The sequence below is a fragment of the Conger conger genome, chromosome 1 (genome assembly GCF_963514075.1).
Source record: "Conger conger chromosome 1, fConCon1.1, whole genome shotgun sequence".
NCBI lineage: Eukaryota > Metazoa > Chordata > Actinopteri > Anguilliformes > Congridae > Conger > Conger conger.
In genome coordinates, this window is record NC_083760.1 from 36,138,166 (window position 1) to 36,158,642 (window position 20,477).

General features: G+C 38.9%; 1 protein-coding gene across 4 annotated transcripts; it reads left to right on the forward strand.

Moving 5' to 3' along the window:
* The first annotated feature begins 582 nt into the window (after positions 1-582).
* ccdc25 (coiled-coil domain containing 25) lies at positions 583-20,209 on the forward strand. Of its 4 annotated transcripts, none has more exons than XM_061258700.1 (9): positions 583-967; positions 7,906-7,953; positions 8,161-8,200; positions 10,855-10,906; positions 14,150-14,225; positions 15,347-15,450; positions 17,368-17,570; positions 19,236-19,281; positions 19,387-20,209. In XM_061258700.1, exons 1-9 carry the CDS (start codon positions 850-852, stop codon positions 19,414-19,416), a joined length of 717 nt encoding a protein of 238 aa, XP_061114684.1. In that variant the 5' UTR covers positions 583-849; the 3' UTR covers positions 19,417-20,209. The 4 variants fall into 4 exon arrangements, with proteins under 4 accessions (XP_061114684.1, XP_061114707.1, XP_061114690.1 ...); XM_061258723.1 differs by having other exon boundaries at positions 588-967; positions 8,117-8,200; XM_061258706.1 differs by lacking the exon at positions 583-967 and adding an exon at positions 976-1,114.
* Positions 20,210-20,477: the final 268 nt, after the last annotated feature.

A 20,477-nucleotide genomic window follows, 5' to 3' on the forward strand; every position in this document is an offset into this window, starting at 1 on the left:
AGTGAGGTAGAACGGATGAGAGCAAAAGAAAAAAAAAATCATATGCAGAAGCAACAAAGAAGAGTAAGGGTAGAGAAGGAAATAGGGAGGAAAAAAGAACAAGACAAAGGGGGAGTGTGACAGATTTTAAATATGGATTGTAGAAGATTTTTGGCCTTGATAGAGAATGGTAATGAATTGTGCAAGTGAAATAGAAATGACGATTAGAATGGTGGTGGATGCAGCAAGGGAGATCTTGGGGATAACTCACGTGAGTGGAGGAGATCAAGGGAATTTTGGAGAAAGGATTTGGGGGGAGTCAGTCACCAAGGAAGTAGGATAATACTAAATTAAATAATGTGGCATTAGGAAGGGGTGGGAGAGTATTTTATATAGACGATATTTCCAAGAAGATAAACCTAGTACATACGAATACAGTAGGTGGCGGTAATGGTCAAATATTTAATATACAACCACCGTAAAACAAGAAGAAGAAGTTGACCCGGCACTTGATCTGATCCGCCATTTTTGAGGAGACGGAACGTGGCCATATTTCCTGCATTGGCTCTGATGTTACCATAGAGTTCAGTGGATGTTACTAGTATCTTGCTCTGTTGGGCCCAAGGTACTTTCCTTCCCTCAATGACGCCGGGAAGGTAGCGAATTTTAGAATGAGAGAGCTAATAGCGGCATATTAGCAATTTAGCTAGCGCAGCACATATATTTGCTAACAATGCAATAACAAAAAAAATGCCTGCGAAGAAGCACGTACCTACACATAATTTGTGTGTTTGGCGGTGCTGATCGCGCTGGCCCACTTGCTGTTTGCAGTCCTGGGAGGCAGCATCTGCCTTCAGGCGTCAGTGAGGGATGGAAAGTGGCTTAGGCTGGCTCTTACTGATTGGCAGAGCCTCAAAACATGGCGACATGTGCCGTGACTTCAAATACCTAGGAGGTCAGGCGCTTCCCCCCCAAATTAATACTTCCGGTATTTTATCTTCCTTTGGCTTTCCTCTGTATGCTACTGTTAGTACCTCGTTTAGTCTACGTTGTATGTGTATCTAGTAGTAAATATTATTAATATATTAATTTGACAATATTATTTTGAAGATGGTATTTTATTTTACAAGTGCTGGTGAGTACTTGCACATGCTCGACATATCGATGACGATTGCAATCACTCTGACTAACTTAAGTCATTTAACATTAGGTGTAAGGGGCCCTGTACCATTGTACAGTAACGATAACTTAGACTATCAATTAACGTTAGCATGTGAACTCTGTTGTATGGCTTTTATCTTACTCTTGAGTTATATAGAACAAATATTCGCTTATACTCACTAGCAGGTCAAATATACGTCAGCGTGGACATGTGGGCGAGTATTTTGCTGGTGTTCTATCGATTTGAACTACCTTGTAGAGAAGTCCTGCTGGTAGCGCACGCTAGATATGTCGATATTTGCTACCTCGTCAGAAAATTGAGCAAGTAAACTGTGCAAACGTACTTTATTAGCCAAAAATGTCGTTAGTCATATTTTGGCTGTCTAAATGCTCTTTCAGAAAATGCTGCCAACCATTGATTTTTTTTATTGCCAATGTTTTTAATAGTGACACATTGCCCCTGAAACAATAGGCTTATTTTATTCAACGAAAGTTGAGCTTCATACTCCATCTATACTTTCGTTTCCCGGTAGAGCAATTTAAAGTTTGCCGGTTTCGGAAAAACGTGCCGTGGCTAGAAATGTGATATTTGTAAAGAAAAGCCGTTAATCGTTGTAAATTTGTATCTAGAGATAATTGTGTATGTAGAATTCATATCTTCGTATAGCTATTCAAAACATGCATCTACTTTCGTTTTGGAGATATTTGGCCCAAGAATGTCCTAAAAATAGTCCACATGTTATACTGGCAACTGCAATCAGACCCTTCCATTTTCGTTGATAGGGGTGTTACTGGTATGTAAAGATGTATGAAGTTAGGATAGTTTAAACAAAACAAAACCTGAGTAGTACCAAAGCTAATTCTTGCTAGAAAAGTTGATTAAGGACGTAAAGTCGAAATAGAGGTTTGGGCGTGTATAAATGTTCCAAAAATGGCCAAATTTAATATTCTGTGGGTCATATCTCAGCAAATGTTATTAGTAACAGGTTTATGTATACACAATGGGAAAATGATCGCAGATGACTCATTTAAATAAATAAATTGACACTAAAAGTATATTAACTTTTGGAGATATTACCCCCTGAAAATTGGTCCCTGGTGAAAAAAGTGCATGTTTAGGGCCACCTATCTCCAAAACGAAAATTGATTAATGTTTTCTTAGGTGAGAGATGAATTCTACGAAAGACAATATCCCTACATATATATTCACAAAGATTTTGGCTTTTTCTTTTCTGAGTTATGGACCTCTAAATATCACATTTTGTGCCGCAACATGTTTTTCATTGCAACACCCAGCAAAAACGTACTTTAAATATATATATATATATATATATATATATATATATATATATATATATATATACACACACATATACATATACATACTCTGAACTTTGCAAACGTTTTAGGCAGGTGTGGAAAAAATGCTGTAAAGTAAGAATATAAATGTAATAGTTTATTTTTATCAATTAACAAAATGCAAATTGAGTGAACAGAAGAAAAATCGAAATCAAATCAATATTTGGTGTGGCCGCCCTTTGCTTTCAAACCAGCATCAATTCTTCTAGCTACACTTGCACAAAGTCAGGGATTTTGTCGGAATATATTCAGGTGTGTATTAACCAATTATACCAAACAGGAGCTAATGATCATCAATTTAATATGTAGGTTGAAACACAATCATTAACTGAAGCAGAAACAGCTGTGTAGGAGGGTTAAAACTGAGGAACAGCCAAACTCTGAAATGTCAAGGCAGACAGGGGTTTCCAGATGTGCTGTCCAAGCTCTGTTGAAGAAGCACAAAGAAACGGACAACATTGAGCACCGTAGACGCAATGATCGGCCAAGGAAATGTAGTGCAGCAGATGAAAGACACATCATGCTTACTTCCCTTCGCATTCGGAAGATGTCGAGCAGTGCCATCAGCTCAGAATTGGCAGAAACCAGTGGGACCCAGGTACACCCATCTACTGTGCGGAGAAGTCTGGTCAGAAGTGGTCTTCATGGAAGAATTGCGTCCAAAAAGCCATACCTCCACATGGAAACAAGGCCAAGCGACTCAACTTTGCACGAAAACACAGGAACTGGAGTGCAGAAAAATGGCAGCAGGTTCTCTGGACTGATGAGTCAAAATTAGACATTTTTGGGAGTCTCTGCAGGCAACAGTGAAGCATGGTGGGGGTTCACCTTCAATATCCCATGGATAAATAGCGTAAAGATAATGTATTACTTAATTTATTTTTATGTATATACCACATAATGGAAAGCTATGTTCAGTTTGCCTATGTCTAGTTGGAATTTGCATGTCAACGAATAAACACGGATGAAGAAACGCCATACAATAAGCCATAAGTGAATTTGTATTGGCATAAAAGTAAAATCATTAGACCAGTCGCCTATGGTAAAAATAGACCCAGTGTTATCATATTATATCAGACAAATATTGCGTGACCACAGAATTTTGAGTCCACAACCCCATCTGTAACAAAGTTCTTAACACCAGCATATTTAGAGATTTCATGCCAGTCAAGTCTGTCAGGCTGAAAACATACGGAAGAGGGATGAAAACATGAAGAATTATGCACAATGTAAATGTAAATCTTTAATTTGGCAATTAGGCTATTATCTGACATACAATGCTGACATTTAACTATTAAGATGGCCCAAAATAAAGTTTGAAAATGCAGTTAAATTTGTCAGCAGGTTAAAAGAAAAAGATTACGACCCCTAGCAGTCATAAGCAGTATTGGTTACACCAGGGGTGTCCAATCTTATCCAGAAAGGGCCGGTGTGTGTGCAGATTGTTGTTTTAGCACAGGACTAAGACGGCTGATTCTACTCATCAAGGTCTTGATTAAAGACCACGATTAGTTCATTAGTATAATCAGTTGTGTTACTGCTGGGTTAAAACAAAAACCTGCACCCACGCCGGCCCTTTCTGGATAAGATTGTACACCCCTGGGTTACAGAGTTAACCATTTAAAAAGTGGAGTGGTATCCGTTTACGAATTTGATTTGTCACATCCCTACTAACTACAAATCAATATTCTTATATTACTTCAACCAAATACACAAACAATATACAGCACCCTCTAAAGATATTGGAACAGCAAGGCCAATTTCTTTGTTTTTGCAATACACTGAATACAATTGGGGTTGAGATTTTATTTCCTGGTATTTACACCTAGATATGTTAAAGTACTTAGAACATTGCACCTTTGTTATCCAACCTCCAAAATTTTTGGTGAGTATGGGAACAGAGTATTTAAGTAAATGAAAGTAAATTACACTTAATATTTGGTAGCATATCACCCCCCCACCCCCCTCATCACTCACACCTGATGACTTTGTCTCCTTCTTTGAAAAGAAGGTTGATGCTATTCGCAATTCCTTCTCCCAACCCTCCACCCCTGCTGACCCTCCTACTCTCCCCAACTCCCTAACCTCCTTTTCTCCTCTCTCTGATGCCGACACACTGAAACTCCTTACTTCCCACCGCCCAACCACCTGTCCTCTTGACCCCATCCCCTCTCCCCTCCTACAATCTATATCTGATGACATTCTCCCTTTTCTCTCCTCTCTAATCAACACCTCCCCCTCTTCCGGCACCATGCCCTCTTCCCTGAAGAGGGCCAGAGTCACTCCCCTGCTCAAAACATCTACTCTTGACCCCTCTGCCCTGAACAACTACCGGCCTGTCTCTCTTCTTCCCTTTCTTGCTAAAACTCTGGAACGGGCGGTCTGCTCCCAACTGTCCACTTATCTTCTCCAGAACAATCTCCATGACCCCAACCAGTCTGGCTTCAAGAGTGGCCACTCCACTGAGACCGCCCTGCTCGCGGTCACTGAGGCACTCCACTCTGCTAAAGCCAAATCCCTCTCCTCTGTCCTCATCTTCCTCGACCTGTCGGCCGCCTTCAATACAGTCAACCTTGAGATTCTGCTCTCATCACTGTCTGGGATGGGTGTCACAGGGTCTGCACTCGCTTGGTTTTCCTCCTACCTCTCTGGTCGCTCCTACCAGGTGACTTGGAGGGGCTCAGTCTCCGACCCTCACCCCCTACGAACTAGAGTCCCGCAGGGCTCAGTTCTTGGGCCTCTCCTCTTATCGCTATACACCATGTCTCTTGGTTCTGTTATCTGTTCCCATGGCTTTTCTTATCATTCTTATGCTGATGACACCCAACTCTTCATTTCCTTCCCCCCCGACACCCAAGTCACCACACGGATCTCTGCCTGCTTGGCTGATATCTCTGCGTGGATGACTTCCCACCACCTGAAGCTCAACCTTGCCAAAACTGAGCTTCTCTACATCCCTGCTAAGTCCTCTCCGTCAATCGACCTCTCATTGACTGTTGAGGACTTTGTAGTTTCCTCCTCCCGTACAGCAAAAAATCTTGGGGTGACTCTTGATAACTGCCTCACCCTGGCTCCACAAGTGTCCTCCACTGCCAGAACCTGCAGGTTCTTTCTGTATAATATACGCTGTATCCGTCATCTCCTGACTGAGAAAGCCACCCAGCTCCTAGTCCAGGCACTCGTCATTTCCCGCCTGGATTACTGCAACTCCCTCCTAGCCGGTCTCCCAGCGTGTGCCATCAAGCTCCCTCCAGCTGGTCCAGAATGCTGCAGCCCGCCTGATCACCAGTCAGCCCAGGTCGGCTCATGTCACCCCGCTTCTCATTGGCCTCCACTGGCTTCCTATTGCCGCACGCATCCGATTCAAGGCCCTAGTGTTGGCATTTCAGGCTGCTAAGGGGACTGCCCCACCTTACATCCAATCCTTAATCACTCCCTACTCCCCAGCTAGACCACTCCGGTCTGCCAGCTCTGGTCGCCTTATGGTTCCCTCTCTACGTGCACCTGGCGGTCGAGCTGCACGTTCACGCCTGTTTTCCGTTCTGGTTCCTCAGTGGTGGAATGACTTGCCTACCACTGTCAGAACAGCAAAATCCCTCCCCCTATTTCGACGCAGACTCAAAACCCACCTTTTCAAACTCTACCTTAGTCCTTCCTCCTGATTTCCCCTGCCCCTCCTTTCTGATATCCCTATCCTTGTCTAACCCCCCCCCCCAAAAAAAATGTTTAGAACAGCATTTCATGTGTATTTTGCTAGTTTCTGGATGTGATGCTTTGACTTATGGTAGAACCTATGCACTTGTAAGTCGCTTTGGATTAAAAGCGTCTGCCAATTGACTAAAATGTCAATGTAAATATCACTTGCTTGCAATAAATAACTACATCAAGCCTGTGACCCATTGTCATCACCAAACTGTGTTGCATTTTTTTTTTTGTGATGCTTTTGCAGGCTTTTCCGTTGTTGTTTGTTTCCCTTCAGTATACTTCAAGAGGTGAAATGCAAAGTTAAGGGTTACGGTCTGGTGATTGACTCGGCCAGTCTGAAGCCAAGACTGGCCTTTTTTTATTTCTTTTTTGAATCTATATTTTCAATTTAAGAATTGCTTTTATTTATTTGGATTTCAGTTCAATTATATTTAAAGTTCAAGGAAATCACTGTCAAAAAGACAACTTTTTATTTTTGTTATTTTTTAAGTTCAATAAATGCATGTTGTAATTGTGTTAACCCTTGGTTTCAAGAGTCAGAATTACTCCAAATATTACTGAAACAAAGTTACAGATGCTTAAACAGTGAAAGTGGAAGTGCTTTTTCTGACTGAAAATATTTTCTGTTTTTGACTGGATACAGATTATTGTAGTTGTGGCCTATGTGCTTAGAAACACAATGGAGCCAAGTGACATCACTGGATGAATCCCTTTCAAATTTGAGGACAATATCACAAAAAATGTTCATTCTGTATTGTTTTTTCTACATTAGATTATGTTACATTAATGGCATTTGGCAGACACTCTTATCCAGAGCGATGTACAACAAAGTGCAAAGTGCATACCCACAACCAGGGAGAAGTGTGCTGAAAGACCCTAGAGGGAAGTACAATTTCAACTACTACCTGCACAACAAAGATAAGGACTTGGGCCTATTTGATCATCAGATCTTTTTATTTTTTTATTTTTTTATTTTTGTAGTACTGCAACACGCAAATGTATGAACAAATTGCTTACCTAGCCAAACACTGCTTACCTAGCCGAACAAAACATCCTAATACTCAAGTAAATATCACAGGTAAAGACTACAATTAAGGTTTACAGGGAGGTAGGGAGGGACAGGGAGAGGTGCAGCTTGAAGAGGTGCGTCTTCAGTCTGTGCTTGAAGATGGCTGGAGATTCTGCTGTTCTGACCTCCACGGGAGTTTGTTCCACCACCATGGAGCCAGAACAGAGAGTAGTTGTGAGTGGGAGGTGGAAGTTCAGAGAGGAGGAGGCGCCAAGCGGTCTGTGGTGGCCGAACAAAGAGGTCTGGCAGGGCTGTAGGGTCTGATGATTTTTTGGAGGTAAGCTGGGGCAGACCCCTTAACTGTTTGGAAGGCTAGCACAAATGTTTTCAATTTGATGTGAGCCATGACAGGCAGCCAGTGGATGGAAGTAAGCAGGGGGGTGACATGCGAGTGTTTGGGAAGGTTGAAGACCAGACAAGCTGCTGCATTCCGGATAAGTTGGAGGGGTCTCATGGCGGACGTTGGGAAGCCCACCAAGAGGGAGTTCTCAGTATTGACCACAATAATTGTGATCAGGATTTTGCCATAATCGAGCCACCCTACTTGTTAACCAGTGCTTCGGCACTTGTCATTAAAAAAATTTTTTGGTAATGTACTGTTGGTTTATACTGTATTTTATGCTATTTTGCAGTTGTGTCTCCGCCTTATACCATCTACATGGGAAAGGACAAGTATGAAAGTAAGTGTCTTTCTCGTTAAGTCACGTTTTTGATTCCTCATGATATAGAATAGCTAGCTGTGTCGGCTGCCACAGCTCTAGTACCCCATGAATAAATGACAGATAATTTTTATTTATTTATTTATTTTTATTTTTTTTGTGCCCCTAACTTTTGCGTGTGAAGAGATGCATGCTGGAAGAACAGCTCTGTTTCTGTTTTCAACACAGATGAAGATCTCATTAAATATGGGTGGCCAGAAGATGTCTGGTGAGAGACGTGTTTTTATTCTAATGGATAATGTAACTTAAAAATTCCATTGCCAATATCAGATACAATATTACGCACAATTCATGTCATGCAGTGAAACATATTTTAAAGTACAGCCAGTACTAGAATACAATGCTGATGTTAACTAGCTCATCTCTGGTGAAACCGCAAAACAACCTGGAAAAGATAAGCAACAGTAAATGGGTAACAACGGAGTTGGTGCAATAGGAGAAAATGGCTGTGCAACTGAAAAATGTCCTTGTAAGTATTGGTGCAATTCAAAAGAGACTTCATGGAGCAAAACAAGCCTCACCTAGTCAATGTGCACTTTGAAATGCAAAGATAATGTAACTTTGACAAAAAATACTTTGTCATATTACCTATCTCAAGCAACTCTGCTAGTAGATTTGTTATTAAACTACGGAAATTAAACCAATGGCAGCCGGAAAGGTAGGAAAAACAAATTCAACAATCTAAAAAGCTGTTATACAGTCCCCTCTGAAGGTATTGGGACAGCATGGTCAATTTAATTGTTTTTTCTGTACACTGAAGACAATTCAGTTTGAGGTCAAAAGATGTACCTGTGATGACCAATCCGAATTTCATATTTTATTTCCTGGTATTTTTTTATCGTGACTTGTTAAACAACTTAGAACATACCACCTTTTGTATCGGACCACTCAATTTTTATTAGTGAAAATATTGGAACTGACGGGTTTCTTGTTGGCACGATATGTCCTGTTACATTGATTGCTTAAACAATAAATAGTTCTGAATGTCTACTCTTGGTTTTAGCCATGGGGTTTGCCTGTGAAGACTGCATTTGTGTTAGAAAATATAAACCAACATGAAGACCAGAGAGCTGTCTTTGAGGTAAAAGCAAGTCATTTTGAAGCTTAGAAAATAGGGGAAATCATTTGGGATAGCTTGTAGAACAACTTGTTGTACAATGTCCTGAAAAAGAAAGAAACCGCTGGTGTACAGGTTGACCAAGGCAAACAACAGCAGTTGATGACCGAAACATTGTGGGAGCTGTTAAGAAAACCCCCCAGTTAGTGACATCACACGCACCTTCACCCCTGCCCTGTGGAGATTATCTCAAAGTTGAGAGCAGCAATTTAGAGGCTATACTACAAGATGCAAACCACTCATCGTTAGTAAGAATCGGAAGACAAGACAATTTGCAAAGAAGTACAGAGATGAGCCACAAAAGTTCTGGAACAAAAGAAGATGAGGAATTTGCCTACTCTTAACTACCATTACTCTACTGATCTATGTTGAGAAGCAGACGTGCTAAAGTCGAGGTTTCGCAATAGGATGAGAAAACAATTATCTTAATAACTAGCGAAGTATTACGCTGATTATGCTGAAATTTTATGGAGTTACGATTATTTATTCACTCTCACCTCGATGTTGGTCCAATTTGATAACGATTAAATGAAACGGCCCCGCCTTAACTAACGTTGGATTTCAGAAATTCATTCAGAATAAAACATTCTGCCTGCCAACTTACAAAGAAATGTGTCCCAAGTAATTGGGAGGAACCGAAGAGGAGAAGGAAAAGACCCCCAAAACAAACAACAACTGAAAGAGGCTGCCGTAAAAGCCTGGAAGCATTGCAAAAGACGAATGCAACAGCTTGGTGATATCAATGGGTTCCAAGTTTGATGCAGTTACTGCTAGCAATGGATATGCTACGAAATAATAAGTGTTATTTACTTTCGTACACTTAAATATTCTTTGTTCCAAAACTTTTGCTAACCTAAAAATTGGGTGATCTGATACCAAAGGTGCTATGTTCTAAGTAGTTTAACACATCTCGGTGTAAATACCAGGAAATAAAAGCTGAAATTCTGAACTCCGGTCTCGTGTTCATCTTTTTATCTAAACCCCAAATGTATTCGGTGTGTTGCAAAAACAAAGCAATTCGCCTTGCTGTTCCAATATTTTTGGAGGGCACTGTATGTTTGCTAATTGGTTTGCAGCAATGTAAAGTACACCAAATTTGTAGAATGGGCTTTAATATCTAAAATCCCAGTTTGTTCCTTTAGCGGACACAATAGGAAAAGGCAACATCTGCACTACCTAAACTTCCTTGCCCAATTAATAAATTAACATAAGTAGTCAAAATAACTCTATTTGCCTATTAGTGCACAAAGTGTAGGCTATAAACATGCTTAACTCTCTGCATCCAGAAAGTCATACCACAAAACTGGCTGGAGTAAAACGAACTGCCCCTCCCATCTGAAGTTATGTGAAAGCATGTTTTTGTCAGTCTATTACAGCTGTTTTTTCTGTGTTGATGGTGTTCTGAAGACAAATAATATTGCAGAAATTTGGAATAAATATTTAAAACACATTATTTGGGCTTTGGCGAATATTATATGCGGTGTGCGGTATTTTATATATATTCGCATTCGGGAACATCCCTATGTTTAATGCAATTGGGCTATTAACACTATAAACTGGAGGGTATTTTATACATGGTGTGCGGATGTTATCTCCGACTGTGTTTATATATACTGCAACATAACATATTCCAACAGGTGGTTTGATACTGTAATTGATACACAATCAACAAAAAGCATTTGCCTTGATTTTTTCTTTTTTTGTCTAGTCTTTTACAGGGAATTGTCTTGTGATTATGCCTACAGGTTTCATGTGGATAAACTGTCCTCGGCTCATGTGTACTTGAGAATGCCAAAGGTAATGAAAGAAATACAAGTAGATTGTAAACCATTGTGTCAACCGTAACACAAAAGAGCCAGCAATCAGATTGGAAAACATATGGATATGTTTCAGTCACAAAACAAATAGGCCTGCAGTACATGTGTATTAAAATAAAATACGCCTGCCCATTAACGACCAAGGGAGTGTATGTACTCAAGGCATGTCGTCTCCTTCTGTAAAATAATGCAAATAAACATGAAATAAAACATTAATTCTAATTCAAAACTAAAACGTGCCCCTCCTCAAGTATTTGTAAATCTAATAATTCTAATAAAATAAAAGATTTGAAGCAGGGGAGCGGAGTCTAGAACCTTGTGATGGTAAATTGCAGGTATTTATACAGCGCCTTTATCCAAAGCGCTGTACCATTGATGCTTCTCCATTCACGCATTCATATACACACTCACACACCGACGGCGATTGGCTGCCATGCAAGGCCCCGACCAGCTCGTCAGGAGCATTTGGGGGTTAGGTGTCTTGCTCAAGGACACTTCGACACAGCCCGGGCGGGGGATCGACTGCCAGACGACTGCTCTTACTGCCTGAGCCATGTTGCCCCCACGTGTTGTGTTGCTTGTAATTAGACAGCCTAACCAGGAAGCGGACTATTGTCTTTTCTGATCTTGATCACCGCAAAACTGTGAACATGGCTAATGAATCCTATTTGAATATGAAATGTAACCATATTGTATTATAAGCTAACGAAGAACGTGGTTCTTGTCTGTCCAGCATCCTGCTGCACACAGATTTATTTGTGCCATTAATCTTATTGGGAATTCATGCCGTTAAATCATAGATAAACCAAAACATTTTGAAAACTATTTTATTTAACCGAATACTGTCCCTCGTTCGGATATTCAGTTATTTGAATAACCGTGCACATCTAGTAGCTATGAAGCTAAGCATTTAGTGGATAAGTGGCAAACTAACTGCAGAGTAGCCAAACATTAAAACATCAGTGCACACTATCAGGGTGTATTTATTGTATCATTAATAAGAAACCAATTTCGTGAAAATTAAGGTCATTCAAAAGATTTTTTGATGTCATTTCCCGAGGTCTTGAAGTCTACCCTGCTTAGACTTCCAACTTGGAACGACCTTTATATCTTTAATGATGCACACATAATGTTATAATAAAAGTAAAAATTGTCATTGGTTGTGGGAATTAATATTTAGGCCTATCACATAGCCAACCGTAAGAACGTTTTGCGTTCTTAAATCTAGTTTGCAAGCAAACCCATTAATAATTATGAACTCGTATGTTCTCTGGTTATCCGGTTAAATCTTGGCAGCTCACAGTAGCCCACATCTTACTTTTATAAACTACTGTATCTATGATACAACTACGTTGCTAGCTATCTAATGAATACAAGAATTAAGATTCTTGGTGTTACTTAGCCAAGTTAGGCTGCTGTAAAAACTCGGGATGTGACAAATCATCAGTTTTTGTAACCGGTTACCATCCCATTTTTTTTTATTTTTTAACTGCATTACTGAGAAATTTAATTACATTTTCAAACTTTGTTTTGGGCCATTTCAATAGTTAAATGTCAACATTGTAAGTCCGGTAATGTCAGCCTAATTGCCAAATTAAATATTTACATTTACATTGAAATTGTGCAACCTCACAGTTGCAGAAATCCCTGTAGTTTACGTGTGTCATTTTTTTAAAATTCATCGCTTAAAATTATAACTCTTCATGTTTTCATCCCTCGTCCCTATGGCTTCTGCCTGATGGACTTGATTGGCATGCAATCTGTAAATATGCTGCTGTGAACAACTTTGTTACAGACTGGGTTGTGCACTCTAAATTCCGTGGTCACGCATTATTTGGCTGATAGACCCATAATGTTGTTATATTCTATTTTACCATATGACTGGTCTAATGATTTTACTTTTCTGCCAATACAGGTCTCTGTACAATTTGATATATTTTCATGTAACGGTAAACTTGGATTTTATATTCCAATGCATTTTATATAGCGTGGGGCAATCGTGGTGGTGATATTAACATGTCCAGTTTTCGTTGGAAGCGGAGAATTTTTGCTTTCAATATCCGATGGATAAAGAGCCTAATGATAATGTATTGCTTCATTTATTTCTATGTAGATACCGCATAGTGGAAAGCAAAGCTCAGTTTGCCATTAGTTTGAATTCACGTGTCAACGAATAAACACGGATGAAGAAACGCCATAGAAAAGCCATATAAGTGAACTAACATCTCCAGATTTAAAACACACAAAAATATTTGACAACTATAGTACTATAGCATTCAATTCTATGTGGTGTTTGCATTCTTAGCCCTCTGAAATGGCCGCCAACTGCGTATTGTAATATTTAATGAAACATTTGAACAATAATGTATTGCTTTGTTGTACTTTTAGATACAGCATAGTGGAAAGCTACGTTCAGTTTGCGGGTAGTTCGAATTTGCTTGTCAACAAATAAACATGGATCTTCCGTGAACCTTAAGAAACGACATAGCGTAAATGTAATAGGTAAATGACTGGGGACATGCAACGTCGGTGGTTCTAATCCCGGTGTAGCCACAATAAGATCTGCACAGCCGTTGGGCCCTTCAGCAAGGCCCTTAACCCTGCATTGCTCCAGGGGAGGATTGTCCCCTGCTTAGTCAAATAAACTGTACATCACTCTGGATAAGAGCGTCTGCCAAAATGCCAATAATGTAATGTGGTGTTCACATTTTAAACCCCCTGAAATGGCCAGATTGCTTGCTCAAACTACTGAAGCTTGTCGGTTACCAGGTTAGAATACTTTAGAACCGCAATAATATGCCTAGTGATGAACATGCATTTATTTTAAACTGAGCTTACGGTTATCGGTTATCAATTTTTTGTAACCGGTTACAAATCAGTTTCGGTTAACCGTTTAACCGTTCGCACCCCTAGTAAAAACATAATGCTTTATAAGATAGCAATGAAGGCAACCAAATGACGCAGCCCTCTTCTAGACTATTGCATAGTCCGGCCATTTCATTATGGTTTAACTAAATTCATTAATATTTAAACATGAAATAAATTAGTGGGCATTACATGCTAGGTCTGTGTTCCCTTAAACGGTCTCTCCACTTATGTAGTGTTCATTTTAAGTGTAACCCCTCAAGATATACATCGTGTCCATATTCCGTGTTCCCGGTAAATTGAACAGTGAAGGGAAATGCGCTGTGCTAACATTATTGTTTTCATTTTTACATTTTAGGGACTAACAATAGACGATATTCCGAAAGAAGTGTTGATTGATTGTGCGCAACTTGTCAAAAACAACAGCATTCAAGGTAATGCATCTGCTTATGTTTGAAAATGGCTCTGGGATTGTACTTCCTGTTACATTTTTATGCTGTTATCTGCCCAAATGGGTTCAAAGTATGGCTATCGCGTAATTATACATTTAATAGAAACCATTTGCCTTGTTTGAGAACATACAGCCATGTGCCATTGGCTGGCAGTTGACTCGTTGTGTACTTGCTATGCAATTGATTTGTCAAAGGAAACATTTTCTGTGATTTTCATTTTTAATAAAACCACTGGTTTTTCCAGAAACATTAAAACATTCCAGAAACTTCAGTTAGTCAGAGGCTGTATTAGGCTTTTGTGGTTAAATGTAAAGATAATACCTAGTGATTTTTTGTGGCCTGATATTTTGTCGTCTAGGTGCCAGATGCTGGTGCAGTCCTTTTATGAAAGTCCTTTTAAATCAACCGTTGAAAATTCCATTATGCGACAGAATCTTTTTAATTAGTAATTTAATGATTTTTAATTTTCTAAGATTGCATTCAGTTTATTATGGTTTAAAATGCATTGTTGGGGGCCGCGGTGGCGCAACAGGTTAAGACGCAGCGGACTTGCGGTTGCAGTTCGCTGTTGTTGCACACCGGGGACTGGGGTTCGATTCCCGGTCCTGCCAAAAAGCTCTCTGTTTAAAGCTCTCCTTCGGGACGGGGTGTGGGCGGTGTATCTAATATTAGCTCTAATTGAATCAGACGGGGTACAATTGGCTTCCAAATTGGGAGAAAAAGGGAAAAAATTAGCAATTAAAACTAAAAACAAGACAAAATTTATAAAAATTTAAAAAATGCAATGTTAATTGCATTGGACTGCAGCTGACAATAGGGTTTTAGAACACCAAGCTCAATGATTTACGTCTCATTCAGCATGTGAAATCATCTATTACAGATTAGACACATCTGTTGAAGAACTCAACCAGAATTTTTGAAATAATCATCTAATTTGCTAACTGTTGTCTAAGTGCAAATTTTTTGACAACATTCTAAGATATTTAAAAATGAAATCAACTTTTGTTGTATATCTTGTATTAGGCCTGTTGATCTGATCTGGACTATGAAAAGAGGCTCAATCCTGCCTGTTGGGTTCCACAAAATACTTTATTTTTTTACAGGGTGCAAAATGAACAACATCAATGTTGTATACACACCTTGGAGCAACTTGAAGAAAACAGGAGACATGGATGTCGGACAGATTGGCTTCCATCGTCAGAAAGAGGCAAGCAGTAACACTACAGATTATAGTTTTTCACTTTGGCACTCATTTCTGAACCTTGAGGTTCAAAACTGTAGACTCAAAATTTTTCAATACTCTATGCACTTTTTTCAACTACCTGAATACACATATTCCAAATGTAAACTTCATGAATGAAAATTTTTTTAGCTGTTACCAAAATAAAAACTTATTTCCTTAGCTTGCATATTAATATGTTTCCAGTGTAACCTTATGTCCATTACAACCTAATGGGGTTTTGTACTATCAAATAGTGGCAGTGGGAGTGAAAACATGCAGGACAGTAGACCTCCAGTAACAGGGTTGGTTACCACTGAGTTAGATGGTGGACAGCTCCAATAAAGCTCCAGACGACCACCTATTCTTGCTGGTGATTCGGCCTTTAGTGGATCTATTTGGACTGCCCTAACTGTATTATTGTAATAAATATGTAATATTTATTGCTCCCTGCTCCAATTTACTTGGTATGAAATAAAGTATTTTTTCATTAAAACCTCTCATAATTTACAGAGTAAGTTATTCCTGTACTCAGAGAAAACAGTGGACCTTTTCACTATCTCGGCTTACCGAAAACAAAACTCATCATAAAAATCAAACGGCTAGCTAATCTATCATGGGGAATGCACTACGTATAACCTGCTGAAATTGTCTAACAATTTTTCCAACCTTTCAAATTGATGTGCTATGTCAATGGCTGTTTTAGGAATGGCTTTACACCTAGTAGGGAGTAGGTGTAAATTTAAAGTTGCATCTTAACTCTACATCGGAGCTAAATCTGTTGGTGTAACCAGTTTAAAAGTTATGATGTAAATCTTTATTTATGTTCAAAGTAGCCTCTGTTTGAACCTGCGTTATACTGGTGCAACAGCCTGCAGGTACTTTACTGCTGCGATCATTTCTTGTAAAACTGCACAGAAATAAAGTTGTTTCTTTTTTCATATACATAGACTTCCAACAATATAGGCTATCAGAAGTAGCACAGACATAACCTCCACTAGTATTCAAAAAGATTAGCAGTGATCGGGTGATTGTAGGAATAATACATTTTTAAGTGTTTACTTTACAGTAATATGCATTAAACGGCAGTAAACTATTTTGTGAACATACATTTAACAAACAACGTGCTACTCATACCACCACCATATACACTCAGTGGGCACTTAATTAGGCATTTATTAGACTTATTTTTAGACTTCTGCTACTGTGGTCTATCGACTTAGAGGTTTGACACTTCAGAGCGGTTCTGTACGCGTCTCTCCTCTCATGAATAACTTTTGTTTTTTGCACCATTCTCTACAAACTCTTGAGATTGTTGTGCGTGAAAATCCCAGGTGATCATCAGTTTCTGAGATACTCAAACCACCCTGGCACCAACAGACATTCCTTGGCCAAAGTCACTTGGATGACAGTTCTTCCCCATTCTAAAATTTGGTCAGAAAAACAGCTGAACCTCCTGACCATGTCTGCATACTTTTATGCGTTTAGCTGATGCCATTTGAATGGCTGATTAAATATTTGCATTAATGGGCTGGTGTACAGGTCTACCTAATAAAGTGGTCACTGAGTGTATATATCAAAACTAATGAAGAAACCTGAGACATTAACATGATGTGTAGTCTCAAAACTGGATAGTAAGTTAATTGTCTGAAATACTTGCAAGGTTCCCACAGTAGGGAGCAGCAGAGTCCTTTTTCATACACCTCAATACACCTGTCTAATCAGAAACAGCTGAGAAGCCAACTGTCCAGTTACTTTTGGTCCCCTAAAACTGGGTGTAATGGATTTAAATACCCTCAGATTAAAGGTGACAGTCTGCCATAATAGTTTAAATATCTCCCTTCACTTTCACATTATTATTTACAGCAGTGGCAAAAGAAAATGACACAAAGTTGGTGTTTGCAGGTCAAGATCGTGGCTGTTGAGAAGAAAATAAATGAGATTGTGAATCGGTTGGAGAAAACAAAAGATGAACGATTTCCAGATCTAGCTGCAGAGAGAGAGTCTCGCGACCGGGAGGAAAGGAATGAAAAGAAGGCTCAGATCCAGGACCAAAAGAAGAAGGAAAAGGAGGAGGTGAAGAGAAAGAAGGAAGTGGATGAGCTGAAGTAAGATTAAACCTATTAAGTATCACAAACTTGAAAGTGACATACCCAAAATACAATGGTTACTACTCTTGAATGATTTTCACCACAGGCATAATCTCTTCTAAAAGGTAACCCTTTGGGCTCTGATTTCCAAGAGTCAGAATTACTAAATATATATATTACCAAAACAGAGTTACTGAAGCTCAAACACAGTGGAAGTGGAAGCTTTTATCCTCACTGGAAAGATATTCTGTTTTTGAGTGGATACAGATTATTGTGCGCTAAGAAACACAATAGAGCCAGAGGCACAACACCAGAAAATCCCTTTTTATTAGGCATTGTTTTTTCCAGCTATGTGTAGGCAGTTTTCCAAAAAGGACATTTGGTGACTCCAAAAGGACACATGGAAACTAAATGATATTATGGTCTCTTATGAGGTATTCATTAAGGTCTATTTATTTAATTTTTTGTCAAATACCCAACCTCCATCCAAGTAAAATGCATTCCACAATTACACATTTATTATTCAGAAGCAGACTTGCTCCTCATTTGTGAGCATACTGAATAATCTAATATTTTGAGAATGTATTCACCGAAACATTGAGAACATTATTACGTCACTGAATATGCCCTCTATTGTTGAATCTGAGGTGTTTTCACTGCCTTGCTCAGAAATATTCATTCAGATGAGAGATTCCTTGGATTCCTATATGTTGGCCAGAGCTTTTCCAGGGCAGTGTAGTAGAACTATTTCAAAAATGAAGTAGAGTTGTTGGCATAAAAGAAAAATCCTTAGACCAGTAGCCTATCATATCCATCGGATATTGAAAGCAAAAATTCCTTGCTTCAATGAATTGCTTTAAATGGACTACATTAATCATGCCACCACAAAGATTGCCTTGCACCGTATGAAATCAAATCCATAGGCAAAGTTCACAGTTACATAAAAATATAAGCCAAATTGTATAGAAACCATTTGCAGGAAAGTATTGTATTTGTACGAAATCCCTGTTTTATATTTACACTGTTTTTCCATCAGATTCCCTGCCTAAAATAAAGTAGATTTATTGTGTTGCCACCATGATACGGTGTCATTGTATTACTGTAATTCACACAAATATTGGACAATGGACATTAACGTGACCACGGAATTCTGGGTGTACAACCCTGTCTAACAAAGTTCTAGCAGCACATTGGGCACATTTCATGCCAATCAAGCCATAGGGAAGAGGAATGAAAACACAATATACTGGTGCAACAGCCAATTTTAACCCATGCATTAAAAAAAAAAACATTTAGTAAACTTGTCATATCAGTATGTGCATCCATATTATGTGGATTTCCAAAATGCAGAGATGTCCTCCCCACACCTGTTTTGCCACCCACTTTACAAAATACGGAACTGTTGTCGCTAAAGCAATGGCATTTTAAAATAGGTGATTCAGATAGAATATAGAGATAGAGATAGAGTTTTAACACTTTCAAGCGGTATTGTCCTGTTACCATAGTGATTGAAAATTGCACCTTTAAAAAAGGAATGAATGCAAAAAACCCACACCAGCCAAGCCAAGAGATTTATGGGGTTAATCCATTGTATACCATTACTGGATTACTAATCTTACAGGATTCAGATGTTCAGAATTGTATCAGATTGTTATAATTTATCATATATCATTTTTGTTTTAGGAGTTACTCATCTCTTATGACAAAAGAAAATATGACAACAAATGAGGTAAACCTTGTCTTTGTTCAGTATTAGGCAGCTGTGTCTGCAAAAAATTATGATTTCTATTATGCCTTTTTTGTTTGATCTTTGTTTTTATCTTCTTTTTTATAGGATGGCAATGATTCTGATGACTTCATGTGAAATACAAGATCAGGACATGGACACAATAAAAGCATAGCAGGACTTTTGGGGATTCCTAAAAATAAAGTCACACGTTGTGACTTTTGGAAGACATTGATTATATTTGGGGAAATATCTTCAAGGATTTTCAGTGCGGATAATACTCATTCAGACACCCTTTTTAACAGCAGAAAGGACTTTGTGAGTGTATGGCACAGCTTTACAGCTTCTGCGCAGCCAGTCACAGGAAACAGGGGTCCTGTCCTTCAGGGAGATATCCACTGACAAAAGGAAATGGCAAGAAATGATTCTGAATTAGATTACGATGATCAAGAATGGTGGGGATAAACAGTTTATCTCTCCAAGATGGAAGGCGGTTGGTATTGCAGTATGTAGGCTTGTCAGATGGATATTCCTTTCAAAAAATGTTAATAAATGTTCAAAAAGCATCAAAACCAATGGGAAATTATGGCTATACCATTTCCAAACATCTGCTGGTCTCAAGTTTTTCAGAAATAGAACCATGGTAGAAATACCATGATCTTGACTAGCGCTCAGATCTGCCCCCTTGAGGCCACAGGAAGAATTGGTAGCTATATTGACTATCTTTATTATTTAGGATTGTCATCAGTAAAAAGCATTTGGTAAGCATGGAGTTTTAAAGGCGCAATTGATGATTCCAAATTAGGAATGAAAGTGTGTGCTTTTATTTTTTCCGTTTTTATATCTTCCATCAAGAAAAATTATAGCTCAGGTATCAGGGAATTATTGTAAAATGCATGTGCTATGCTAAGAATCCACTGAAGTGCTTTCATGTGTGTCTTCATGGTCATTTTTGCTCAGACCACGGTCAAGAGAAGTATTGCAGCAACAAACACCCTCAAACCACAACACTGTTTATCTCTCCCCCTTCTCTGTCAGCGCGCTGATGTTGAAGGTGAGCCTTTTTCAATGATAGTAAATACAATGGTCTTGTAACAATGTTTTAACACAAAAATCAAAAACAAAAGTTGTATCTTTAAACATTTAAACAGTCTCAAAACATCATTGACCACCACCATATTTCACCATGGGTAAGAGGT

Coding starts and splice junctions, on each gene's coding strand:
- ccdc25 (XM_061258700.1), top strand. CDS start 850: ATGGAAAGTGGCTTAGGCTGGCTCTTACTGATTGGCAGAGCCTCAAAA. Junction 7,954..8,160: donor GGGAAAGGACAAGTATGAAA/GTAAGTGTCTTT, acceptor TTTTCAACACAG/ATGAAGATCTCATTAAATAT. Junction 17,571..19,235: donor AAGGAAGTGGATGAGCTGAA/GTAAGATTAAAC, acceptor TTTTTGTTTTAG/GAGTTACTCATCTCTTATGA.